Here is a 13,625-nt window from a genome sequence, read left to right as displayed (position 1 = left end):
GATCCAGTTGTTAGGTTTTTTCAGAAAATGAGTCTCTTGAGGTTTTTGAACATAAAAAGTTTTACAGCGTGGTTGTTATGAGAAAAATAGGACAAAGAACAAGTATTATGATGGGTGCTTTGATTTATTTATTAAAAAAATAATGAATGAAAACCTAAAAATAGTTATAAGCAATATATTGGTTAAACTAGCTTAACAGGAACAGAATTGAAGATCATTGTAGTAATATTATAGTAATGTTATATATTTTAGCCAAGAAAGTATTAACATGGGCAATTTTGCAAACCATTTCTATTATTTAGCCAAGTAGAAAGATGTATTACATAATTAAAATGTGATATATCACAAATTTTTGTAATTTGTAATTGCAAAAAAAATACAAGTTACAAAAAATTTGTTACCTAGTAATGAAACATCTGCAAGCAAGCAAACAAGTTTAGAAAAATGCATGACAAATATTTTTGGAGCAAATAATTAATTTGTTTGGTTCTAAGTCAACTTTAAACACAATGTATGATTTAAATGTCATACCTACAAGGCACCAATAATTGTTCAGTACTGGTAGAAGGAGACCATTTCTGGGACCTGATAGGAATCTGAATATTTATCATGATTCAGATGCTAGATGTCAGATATCTTGGATTATTACATTAATTTGGAACCTAAATCTACATTACTTCTATTAATGGTGCTTGCTGATGCATAAAGAACATGTTCAAAAAGGACATATGCTCTTTTTAATATCTTCATGTTTCTTGGCAGACATAGAATATCAAAAAAGATTTAATATCTGCTTTTACTGTAGGATAATATGTGGCATGGCAACCCCTATGTTTTCCATTGTATTTTATTACTTTAAAAAATCCATGAATTGTGTCAGTGAAAATGCTACTACATATATATTATGTTTGCCAAAAATATTTCCTTTTATTTGTTAATAGCCTCATTGGATTTTATTATTGCTTGCACCTGTAGAGTTGATCCCCCATTACCCCCACACATTCTGTTTTCATGCTCAGCTTCCTCACCTTGAGTCCTATTTAAGTTTTGCTACTGCAAAAAAAGATTTTTTTGGACAATATGTAAGTATTCACTCAGTATACACTAAAGCATGCATATCTCTTTCCTGAAGTTAAAGCAATAATGCCTGACTGCGACTACTTTTTCTTGGCTATTTTAAAAAATATAAACTTTAACAAATATGCGTTAAAAATACAGGCAGGTTGTTTAGTGATCAAAGTTACAACAGCACTGAAAAGTGACTTACGACCATTTTTGACACTTACAACTGTTGCAGCATCTCCATGATGGTTCACGTTTATGACGCTTGCAGTGTCCTGGGGTCATGTGATCACCTTTTGCAACCTTCTGACAAGCAAAGTCAATGGGGAAGCCAAATTCATTTAACAAATGTGTTTACTAGTTGAATAACTGCAGCGATTCGCTTAACAAATGTGGCACATAAAGTTGTGAAATTATGTCTCAGTTAGCAACATAAATTTTGGGCTCCATTGTGATCATAAGTCAAGGGCTACCTGTAAAGAGATCAAAATAGACCCTTGTTCTTGATTTATGCAACTGGGAAAGACCAGCACGATGGACTTATGTTCTATTATTTTTTTGAAGCTTTGCTTTTTGAGAGACTTATGCATCCTTGTGGCTGAGGATAAAGTGGCAAGATGATAAAAATCTGAGGCTCAGATGAGGCCCTACTCCCCTGTTTCTTTCTTAACTGCAGGCAACATGTTGGACTGCTAGCAATATTAGAATATACCAAGATAAATCTATGTTTTGACATGTAACAGCTCAGAATCTTGGTAACCGCTTATTGCAGGCAGCATAGTTTAAGGCATTTTGCATAACATTTGCCTTCTAGAAACAAATAGGCATATAATTACTCTGTAATCGTATAGTAATTAATGTCTACCATGCCTATATTGCATAATTATATGCCCTGCAAATTATATGGAAATTATACTTGGATTTAGTTTGCATTTCCTTACACACTGTTGTAGACAAAATAAACTTGTGATTTAATGTATAATTATGACTGTGGTGATGTTAAAATCTACTAGGATGCTACAACTATCTTTTGCCAATTAAAGGTTTTGGCGGGGGTGTTGCTGAAATTTAGAGATTGGTCCTCAAAAAACTGTAACTGAATCAAATAATTCTTGAACTAGGTTCATATCTAGGCTTGTAGTATGAAGTTATATTCATGAACTCAGCACGACTTCTAATTCTGAACAGGAAATCCTAACGTGAACAAAATCATATAAATAGCCTATTTAATTTGGCTTCAAACATTTTGGGGCATGCTTAAGTAGGCAGTTCTGAGCCAAGATTTATTTCTATGTTCTGTGGCACCCTTAATCTGCATTCCAAGTTAATCTTTGAGGTTTGAGCATCAAAACTATGATTGTAGTCTCCCCAAACTGCGAGACGGGTGGTATATAAATTTAAAAACACTAGGCATTTATATATTTTCTCTCAGAGGCTCCTTTCTGCCTTAGATTTTCTGTAATAATTATAAGTTTCCTGATCTAAGTTTCAACTTGCTGCAATAATCTTTTCTTCTCCTTTTTTCTTTTTGTAAATGCAGCGGAGCCTGTCATTTCGAAAGGGAACAACTGTCTGGATGCTGCAAAAGCCTGTAACCTGAATGATACCTGCAAGAAATATCGATCGGCGTACATAACTCCCTGTACCTACAGCGTGTCTAATGAAATCTGCAATAAGCGGAAGTGTCACAAGGCCCTAAGGCAGTTTTTTGACAAAGTTCCCCCCAAGCATAGTTATGGAATGCTCTTCTGTTCCTGCCGAGATATTGCATGTACAGAAAGAAGACGACAGACTATTGTTCCTGCATGTTCTTATGAGGACAGGGAGAAACCAAACTGCCTGAATTTACAAGATACTTGCAAGACGAATTACATCTGCAGGTAAGATAACACATGACACTTGGGTGATTAATGAGGTGGTTGCAAGGAACTGCTGAAATTGCCCGAGCTAGGGAACAGTATTTTCATCAGGGAACAGGGCAATCAGGAAAGAAAACTTGTAATCTGTAACAGAATAATAAAAACAGCTAGTTGCATATCACTGAAATATCTATTATCCCTGGAAACTGTGTTTGTATAAACACCCATATGTACCTATAGCAAGAAAGAAAATGAAGCAGTCTATCGTTTCTAAACAATTCTACCATTCTAGCTGTTCTTGGCAGCTGAATTAACAACTTTTAATTAAGAAATATTTGATAAGTTAAAAAAATAATAATGTAGTAGTTGGTATAAGTATAATTAGTTTTCCTAAACAGGTTGTGATTGGTTCATAGCTTGGTGTGGCTTATGATATTTAAAGCAAGAAGAGGGAAGGTATTGAATAGACTGAAATGGTAAAAAAGACCATTTCCAAGAAATGATACACATGACTCATTATCAGTGAAGCAAACTTTTTTTAAAAAAAAAGTCAAGCAAATCTTGATATTGTAGGAGACCAGTGAAATACTATTTTTTTAAAAATCAACAAGCGATGGGATCAGTCCAATTGCAGATCACCCAAAAATATACTCACAATCTTCTTTAAAACCCAGACTGGAATGGTAAATGCAAAATTCCATTTCCTATGTAATTTTTATGTTGCAGTATGCGGGCTTGCTTGCTTGCTTGCTATCTATCTATCTATCTATCTATCTATCTATCTATCTATCTATCTATCTATCTATCTATCTATTACTACTCAAGTTTGGATGTTTCATCAAAACATCAACAAGTTAGAACATCAAGTATGACATCAGTTTTGTTTGTTTCTTTTTTAAAAGAAACTACTTTGAGAACGTACCAACTTCAATTACATAGAATCAAGTTGAAGCATTAAATAAATATGATAAATAAATAAACTTTAATGATTTTTTTGGTCTTCTAATAAAGAGGCCATTTCCTCATTAGTCATTTATACTGCCAAGCACTCGCCATTATTTCAGTATAATCACACACAAAAAAAAATAAATAATTTTTTTTGTTTGTTATTATTATTATGTTTTTAATAATTTTAATGTATCAAATGTTAAAGGGGAGTTAAAGCACATTATGAATTTGGTTAATTTTATAATGGATAATTTTAGTTAGAATATGATTATTATATCTATGACCCTGTATTCAGCTCTGGGAAGTGGGGGGGGGAAGGGGGGTGGTTTGGGGCGGGTGGGTTTTGGGGATATGTATTGTAAAAATTTTTTTGTAAAACTCTTTAATTAAAAAAAAGGTTGTAACACAACTATGGTCCTATTATAATGTAAAGACTTTTTAAAATCACTGGTGAGATAATGGCCATTATTCCTGCTTTTCACACATTTATTATTTCAATCATTTGAAGGGTCTGGGTTTCTTTTACGTATAGTTCTTCTGATTAGTACAGCTCTGAAATAATATTTTCAACTGTATGCTTCCTAGCTGTGTAGCTATTTTCATGAAACTGACAACTAGAATACTGTCACATTCTCTGACTGTTGAAAGATAGGAAATCAAATGGTTAACCAAGATTGCCTCCTCTCTGGAACTGCAGCATGTATTTCTTTTAAGTGCCATCATTACTCCACCTGATATCTTCATTCGTTTAGCCATCCAACTTTCTAAATGCTATTTCATTTTCTCACTTTTTCCTCATCTTTCTTGACTTTGCATTCTCATCATTGCACTTTCCACATCCTTGGTCCCAAAAAAATGTTATTGCTATTTTTTGAAAGCAGCAGGAATATGAAAATGGCTTTTTGTGCAGATTACCTATTACAGTTCTCTTTCCATTGTAGCTTCTGCTTGTAGGTTTTACAAGCAGTAAAACAGTCTGGCTGTTCAGGTAATTGTTTCAGAGCTAGGTCACCTTTGCTTTTTCATCACTTGTTTGCTGTAATATTAAATAATGACTTGCATGTGCAAAACAGGTTATATCAGACGGCTGATTCCTGGAATTGTAATGCTGACTTATAATTTTGCAGTGAGACACTTTTGGACATAGGCTGATAAGTTCCATTCTTAGTGGTTAGAGAATTAGCAAATCAAAGGTGTTTTTTTACTATGTCTTGTTTGTTGTTTTTGTCCCTTTGTGTTTTTGTCCCTTTGAGTTCCTTTGTTGAATTTTGGCAACTGCTCTTACTGTGTCAGGTATTCTCTAATTTTACTGGTAAATTGGATTATTCTGTCTGTTTTAAGAAGTGTTTGAATCCATTGGAATCATTACTTTTTGCTGTCCTTTCCATTATTATTTCCTACTTTCTATAATAATCGAAATTAAACCTGTACATCAAGATACTTTCCAAAAACAGTATTTTGCAGTGAAGCTAAGTACCTTGCACTGCCATAGTTGAGTTTTTGCAGTGTCCCTGGAGCTGAAACACAATGTGAAAACCTTTTGCTAGCTTGAATATTGGAAGCTATATTATAAATATGGAGAGTATTAGTTTTCAGAAATATGGAACAAACGATATGTGAATATACTGTAGAGGCAACATTATTTTGTTTATGCACTGTACAGCTCTTAGCCTATAGGTCATTTTCTCAGCTTATGCCTTTTCCTATCTATCTACTCTGATATGAAGAGCTTCAGTGCAGTGTTTATTTCTAATCATATTTCATATTTCTTTGGATTAAATTATTTTATTGATAAGAAAATAATATCACCAATTTTCAATCATATTATGTCTTCTCTTATTTTGAGAAACTGATAATCAGTGCTGCTTATTGACACTGGAAACAAGCTTAATCTTGGCCTTATAGGCAGAGAAAATTCCATCAGTCTCGTTTAATGACGCAGAGACAATTTATTATGTGGTTTCTAAAAGATTTTCCAGAACGCTGATGACTAGGGAAAAAAAGTCAAGGTAGACAATTTAGCAAGCCTGTGAACGCTGTTTGCCCATTTCAACATTGCATGAATATAAATTTGCTGGATTTACTCCACTGAATATACTACATTTGAAACTGGAACTAGCTAGACTTGAATATAAAGATGGCTTCTTTACCTTGTCATTTTGAAACACACACACACACACACACACACTCAGCTCAAAGTCCTCGAGTTACAACAGTTCATTTAGTGACTGTTCAAAGTTACAACAGTGCTGAAAAAACTGACTTATGACTGTTTTTCACACTTATGACTGTTGCAGCATCCCCATGATCACAATGATGGAAATTCGGATGCTTGGCAATTGGTTCATATTTATGACAATGATCTCCTTTTCTGACCATCTGACAGGCAAAGTCAATGGGAAAGACAGATTCACTTAACCAGGTTACTAATTTAACAACTGCAATAATTCACTTAACTGTGGCAAGAAAAGTTGTAAAATGGGGCAAAACTCACTTAGCAACATAAGTTTGGGGCTCAATTGTTGTCATAAGCTGAGGACTTACTTGTATTTTCTCTTGGTGTTTTGTTTTTTTTAACTGAAATCCTCTTTGACATTATTTTGGTTTACATTTATCTTTTATTCAGTGCTCTAGATCAGACATGTCAAACTCGTGATGTCACATGACGTCGCACAACGTATCAGGACTGTTTTGCCATTGCCGGCAATGGGGTAGGCGTGGCTTCGATGTGACATGTTCAGCCCGTGGGCCGGCAGTTTGACACCCCTGCTCTAGATTGAAAGCACGTATGACATGAAATTTTCACATGCATAACCTGTTACAATAAATGAGGAGAGCAGTGCACAGTTGCCTTATAGGAGAGATGGGTGGCATAAAAAAATAAATAAATAAAATCACGAAAGATTGCTGATTTTGCATATTACTTTTGGTTTTTTAAGAAGAAATGTCAGGAGAAAAGAAAACGGATAAGTGGAAAGAAAGGCCATCAATCAGGTGAGACCTGATTGGATTCTCCGTATTAGTCATGCATGTAGGAAATCCCCATTTTATGTCTATTTCAATAATGGTGTGAAGTATGATGATTTGCTATCTCGCTTTATATATTTGGGAGTTTGTTTGGAATATAATGGGAGGAAGCTTAGAACAAGTTATAAAAAGTTTCATTACTTGGATCTAATAAAGAGACTTTTAAGATAATAGGCTTTGTGTTACTAGTCAGATCTCCTTTGTAGGCCCGCTTGTTTAGGTAACTCTTTTTGTTTCTTTAATTTATTATTTAAATACTATTGCCTTTGCTCTTCAGCCACAAGACTCTAACACAGGGGTGTCAAGCTCAATTTCATTGAGGGCCACATCAGCATTGTGGTTGCCCTCAGGGGGCCAGGTGGGTATGGCCAGGGTGGGCGCGGCCTACTGGGTGGGCGCAGCTGGAGTGCGTATGGCCTACTGGGTGGGCATGGCCAGCTCTACATCATTGGCATCAAGGGTGCCTATGGGGGCCTGGGCAGGAGTGGGACAGATCTGGGGGTCTCTGGCAGAAGGAGGTCTCTGGGCCAGGGCCAAGGCAGTGGGGACCGTTCTCTCATTGTTTCCAGGATGGCTTCGGGGCCACATGAAACCACTTCGTGGGCCAGATCTGGCCCCCGGGCCTTGTGTTTGACATGTCTGCTCTAACAGCTACTAACAAATAAATATGTAAATGTAAAAGACAAATAAGGAGAAGGAAGCAGAAAGGAAAGAAACAAACCTGCACTGATCATGTTAGCTAGTTGGGTAATGAAACATCTACAAGCAAAAAACAAAACTCAGCGAACACAAAGGATTCCACAGAATATTCATGGACTTGAGTCCAGTGTAATGGCTTCTTGCATGATAACTGATGGCGAGAAAAGCCTGATGCTTTTCAGCATAACTTTTGGTGACCTTGTTTTTCTTCATTTGCTCTGCTCAAATTTATCCATATTCATTAACTACCTTTGCTGCCTTTTCCCTCCTCCTCAGAAAGGTTGGGAAAATGATTCCAGTGTCCCAGTGCTGTGATCTAAAAATGCTAAGTCTGTTAAGACATTGCAGGGGCTAAATGAAAATAATTATATCCAATGGCCTCTAGGCACTTCTTTTGGACATTGAGAGTTGTGTTTAATTTTGTTTTCTAATTGAAGGAAATAAATCAACCGAAGAGCATGTATGGTAACTTCTGGGATCCCCCACCTTTAGGAAGGATCATTATCTGTATAGATGCTTCTCATATTAAAACAATAAATAGAACAATTTACACGTGGAATATATAAAGTTGATTGCTGAGATCCCAGAGTTCTTCAACTGGCTCTCTGTGTGCTTCCAGTGTCCTTTAAGAGAAAATGGACTAAAAATGCTGACATGCAAACAGTATCCTAGCTTATCTTCCTTTAGCCTTTTACTGACACTTTTTCCTTTGAGATCATGCATACACACACTGTAAAAGACTATATTTTCAAAATGTGGGTCACAAAGGAACTACTGCCAGAATGAAAAGCATTGTAGTTGAGTAGTCCTTACATTCTGTTATTCCTTTTTGTCATAATATCCCAAATAAATATTGGTATCTACCAATGAGAACTGGAAGCATGATCTTGTTCAATCAAAAGCTCACCCCAAAAAATGACAAATTCTTTGAAGTATAGTGCCAATCAGCTGAAATTTTACAATCATTGATTAAAAAATGCAAGAAATTTAGTAATCTAAATGACATTTCTTTTTAGTTTTTCATCAATTTTGTTCTTAATGTTTAAAAATATTAAACTATATAACAGTCCTGGATATTCCATTTGATTATATTCTCTTGTTTGACTTAGCTTATTGCACCTAGGAATGCCCCTTATGATTGATTAAATGTGAATCTACTCTGTGTGCTGGGAGAAAGTAGTGCCACAGTTATATCTTGATTCCTCTTGTTGATTTCTTTATTTCACTTTGAGTTAGGACATTGTTACTAGTACTATGTTAGTTTTTGGCCAGATATTTATTGTCTTTATGTAGAAGAGTTTATGCCTCTTAAGGCCTCAGATTTATTCATTATGTACTCATTTGATATTGAGTACCAAATGAATAAGGGACGTGGTGGCTCAGTGGGTTAGGATGCTGAGCTTGTCGATCAGAAGGTCGGCAGTTTGGCGGATCGAATCCCGAGTGCTGCGTAACAGAATGAGCGCCTGTTACTCGTCCCAGCTTCTGCCAACCTAGCAGTTCGAAAGCACATAAAAATGCAAGTAGAAAAATAGGGACCACTACGGTGGGAAGGTAACAGCGTTCCGTGTGCCTTTGGTGTCTAGTCATGCTGGCCACTTGACCACGGAGACGTCCTCGGACAAGCGCTGGCTCTTCAGTTTTGAAACGGAGATGAGCACCGGCCCCTAGAGTTGGAAATGACTATCACGCATGTGCGGGGGAACCTTTACCTTTACCTACCAAATGAACTTCAATACAGTCCTTCCTGAATTTCAGTAGATACCTAGGGATAATTATTTGTTGTTGTTAGTTGCGAAGTCATGTCCGACCCATCGCGACCCTATGGACAATGTTCCTCCAGGCTTTCCTGTCCTCTACCATCTTCTGGAGTCCATTTAAGCTCACGCCTACTGCTTCAGTGACTCCATCCAGCCACCTCATTCTCTGTCGTCCCCTTCTTCTATTGCCCTCAATCTTTCCCAGCATTAGGCTCTTCTCCAGTGAGTCCTTCCTCCTCATTAGGTGGCCAAAGTATTTGAGTTTTAGCTTCAGGATCTGGCCTTCTAAAGAGCAGTCAGGGTTGATCTCCTCTAGGACTGACCGGTTTGATCGCCTTGCAGTCCAAGGGACTCTCAGGAGTCTTCTCAAGCACCAGAGTTCAAAGGCCTCAATTCTTTTGCGCTCAGCCTTTCTTATGGTCCAACTTTCACTGCCATACATTGCAACTGGGAAGACCATAGCCTTGACTATACGCACTTTTGTTGACATGGTGATGTCTCTGCTTTTTAGTGTGCTGTCTAGATTTGCCATGGCTTTCCTCCCGAGGAGCAAGCGTCTTTTAATTTCTTGACTACAGTCCCCATCTGCAGTGATCTTTGAGCCCAGGAAAATAAAATCTGTCACTACCTCCATTTCTTCCCCATCTATTTGCCAGGAATTGAGAGGGCCGGATGCCATGATCTTGGTTTTCTTAATGTTTAGTTTCAACCCAACTTTTGCACTCTCCTTCTTCACTCGCAACAAGAGACTCTTCAGTTCCTCTTCACTTTCTGCCATTAGAGTGGTATCATCTGCATATCTTAGGTTGTTGATATTTCTTCCAGCAATCTTAATTCCAACTTTTGACTCCTCTAGCCCTGCCTTTCTCATGATGTGCTCTGCATATAAGTTAAATAGGGATAATTATACAATGGCTTTTACAGAATCCAGTGACTTTTACACTAATATCTACAGAGTTTATCCACATCCTTGTTTTTCTGTAGTAATCTTGGCCACTCTAGTTCACATAGCTCGGTATTAATATAATGTAAAAATATTGAATGCATTATTGTATTAAAACTATATTTTATAGGACACTCCATTTCTCTGTGAAGTTTCCCCTCCAATGTTTTTAATGCAGCTATTTGAGTTGAGTACTGATTCCAAAGTTCTTATTCAGATTTTAATCTGGGACATATTTATCATGATAACTGAAATATGCAGAATGCTAAATTTTTATTGGTTTGTCCCATAAATTAGATTGCTTTGCATCCATTCTAATACTAAACCTCACTCCATTGCAGGGGAAGCAGTGTGAATCTTCTGAACTGTTCCTCCATACATCTCATCCAAATACTGAAATTGCAGTAAGATGTGATTGTTGTGTGCCATTCAGTGTCTCTTTTGGTAATATGGATAGGTATGCAAGATAGATGATAGATTAGATAGATAGATAGATAGATAGATAGATAGATAGATAGATAGATAGATAGATAGATAGATATGCATGCACTATTTACTAGTTCTGCCTGCCTGTCTGTCTATCTATCTATCTGTCTATCTCCACATCAAGCAAAGTGGTCATCATTCATTAAGCATGCCAGTCACAAACCTTTCTTTCCATAATCCTAATGAACAATGAACAAAACTATTACTCTTAGCAATGTTTCTTGTTTTTGTCTTTCTTAACATGCTTCTCTCTTGTCCCAAAATCTCATTATATACAGAAGCATAGAGGTGAGACTTCTCTGCCATGACCCTGAAAGTTTTGCATATGTTCAATTTTTCAGCTCATCCACCTTGGTTTCAACTTAGTTCTTACAAGCTTAGGGCTTAATGCTTTGAGCACACACTTAACTGATCTTCCTTTATTTTATTCTTCCCATGACCCCATTTCTTTTCCTTTTGTATTATATTTCTAAGCACATGTGCCTGCAGTCAGCCACTGTCATATCTTTTCAGTTATGCATAGCGATTAAAATTTAAGACACTATCATTACAACATATTTGATGCAAAATATTCAATAATTCCCACATCTAGGATGTGATTTTTTTTAGCATCATCCCGTTTTTGTCTTTAAATAAAGAAAACGATGCTGATTTTTTCTCTTTCTTCTTTTAAATTCTGAGGTAAAGTTTGTTTTTAATCTTGTGGTTAAAAACATGAATCAACTATTTAACTGGCCTGGCTCCTTAATTATGTCTCGATTCTTCATCATGGTCCTGGTGCATCACACATATGGCTTTTCTGCCATGGCATCTGCAGGATCTTGCTGCTTTAATCAGAATGGATGAAAGCAGTGGTGCAGGGTAGCACCATAAGCTCTTTTCATCAGTCTGAATTTTCTGCACACCCTCCCTAGGTTTTGTGCTTGCATACAATATGCTATCAGGTAAGATTCTAGCCAGGAAGCCCACTATTTATGCCAAGAGATAAAGGTTCTATTTTTCTCTCAAGCCTGTCTAGCTGCCACATATCTTCCTGCAATATGAGCAAGCTCAGTTTTCCCCCCACTGTTTTTTCCTCTACCTCATTGCATTCTCACGTTTCTTCTCCTTCAAATGGGAACAAAGAAAACTAAAATGTTGCCTGTTCTACTATTTGCTTGGATCCATTGCCATTGGCGCTCTTTTTTCTCAGAAGATGGTCTAATATTGTAGGCTTTATAGGCTTCCAAGAGTCCACAAAGTAGATGCATAGGTACCAGTCTCCCTGTTCTTCTTTGGGTCCTTGTTTAGTAATTACTCATACCGTGATCATTCAAACTTACAACAGTGCTGAATGAGTGGTAGTTATGACTGGACCTCATACTGAAAAACATTGCAGTGTCTTCACAACTACGGGACTGTGATTTGTAACCTTTCCTGCTGCTTCCCACAAGCAAAGTCAATGCAAGGAATGAAGTCGGAAGTAATGGTCACATGAGGTCTTCTCTGAACAACCCACAGAGTTCTCACTTAATGGGACTTCTGGAACTGCCAATGCTAAGTATGTGGGGGGGTTTAACTTACAACCATGCCACTTAATGATGGGGTTTCTGGTGTCAATTAGCATTGTTAAACAATGATTATATAATAACTGAACATTTAAATTTAATTAATGTTGCTTCTGTTTAGTCATAGCCAACCTTGACGGTGACCCAGATAACAGGTCACACAACAGTACCAGGCAATTGACTACCCATTACCCATCTGACACCCAACAAGCAGCAGGTACTTGTCTGCCATCTTCAGAATGTCATCTTCACCATTAATGCAATACCATTAAGAAATAATTATTCTTAAAATGGGAAAAAATCAGAGCAAGATCAGTGCCACTTTGTCCAGCTAACACATTTTATTAAAAATGGGATCTTTCAATATTTTTTTGCCAGCTCTTCTGTTAAAAGAAACTGCAGGCCCATCAAATCAACCAATTTTATCCATCAGAAATCAATAAATACTAGTTGGAATCAGAAGATTTTGGTTCAGAGCTGCCTTTATTCTCAGATCAGTGCATAGGCAATCACTTAAGTTCATTAGAGAAAGATAACCATGCTGAACTGAATAATTATTGCCCCTCCTAGTAATTCAGCATTCAAGTTAACAATGCATAGAAATGGGGTATTCCTTTATTTAAGGACGAATGGGTGGATTATGTGAATGTTCAGATAATTACTTGAAGGACCACGGTGACCTGTTCTTTTGCAGTGCTCCAAGCATATTTGGTCTTTTTCACAAAGTATCCTTAAGTCTAATCTTGGGAATTAGGACTTTAGAGTATTTCACCAAACTGTAAGAACTAATGACGTAATTCCAGTTTGCTACAATTTTGATCTAAATGTTTCATGTTTTGACAAAGAAGGGCACAAAACTGTCTATGCTATTTACTCTTTGAAGTCTTGCTTTTGAATGAAGAAAATGTTTTATTGGTTGGTTATTTAATATATCAAATTTATATTATCTTACCACATTGATGCCGTGTTTAAAGAATATCACTACAGTAGAATATAACTAAACATCTAAAAAGTTTTTAAAAACAACTGCAACTATGAATTGTGTAGTGTAATAAACATTTGAAGAGAACAGGAAAATTACCCAGTATCTCTTAAAAATAAAAATGTAATTAAAGCACATTCCCATTTTGTTCTTCACAGCTGCTGTACACATAATGGTCAAAGAAAAGCTTGGCAGCAATTTACGTAGAAGTAGCCAAAAATATTGTTTTTCTTGGCTTGTTTCAGAATCCAGATGTGTTTTTCTACTGAAGTAATCATACTCCTTAAAGATAAGTCTCTGCAGGTATCAGGA

At 36.5% G+C, this 13,625-nt stretch overlaps 1 protein-coding gene across 1 annotated transcript in view; it reads left to right on the top strand.

The window, feature by feature from the left end:
* The window catches only part of GFRA1 (GDNF family receptor alpha 1), a 266,196-nt gene that overhangs the window by 177,752 nt on the left and 74,819 nt on the right, over positions 1-13,625 (top strand). Inside the window, exon 4 of the mRNA XM_081328315.1 lies at positions 2,603-2,942. Within this exon, the coding sequence (XP_081184441.1) occupies positions 2,603-2,942 (340 nt within the window). The remainder of the gene's footprint in view (positions 1-2,602; positions 2,943-13,625) is intronic.

This window comes from Vipera berus (genome assembly GCF_964194415.1).
Source record: "Vipera berus genome assembly, chromosome: 5".
In the NCBI taxonomy this organism is placed as follows: domain Eukaryota; kingdom Metazoa; phylum Chordata; class Lepidosauria; order Squamata; family Viperidae; genus Vipera; species Vipera berus.
This window is presented reverse-complemented; position numbering and strand designations above follow the sequence as displayed.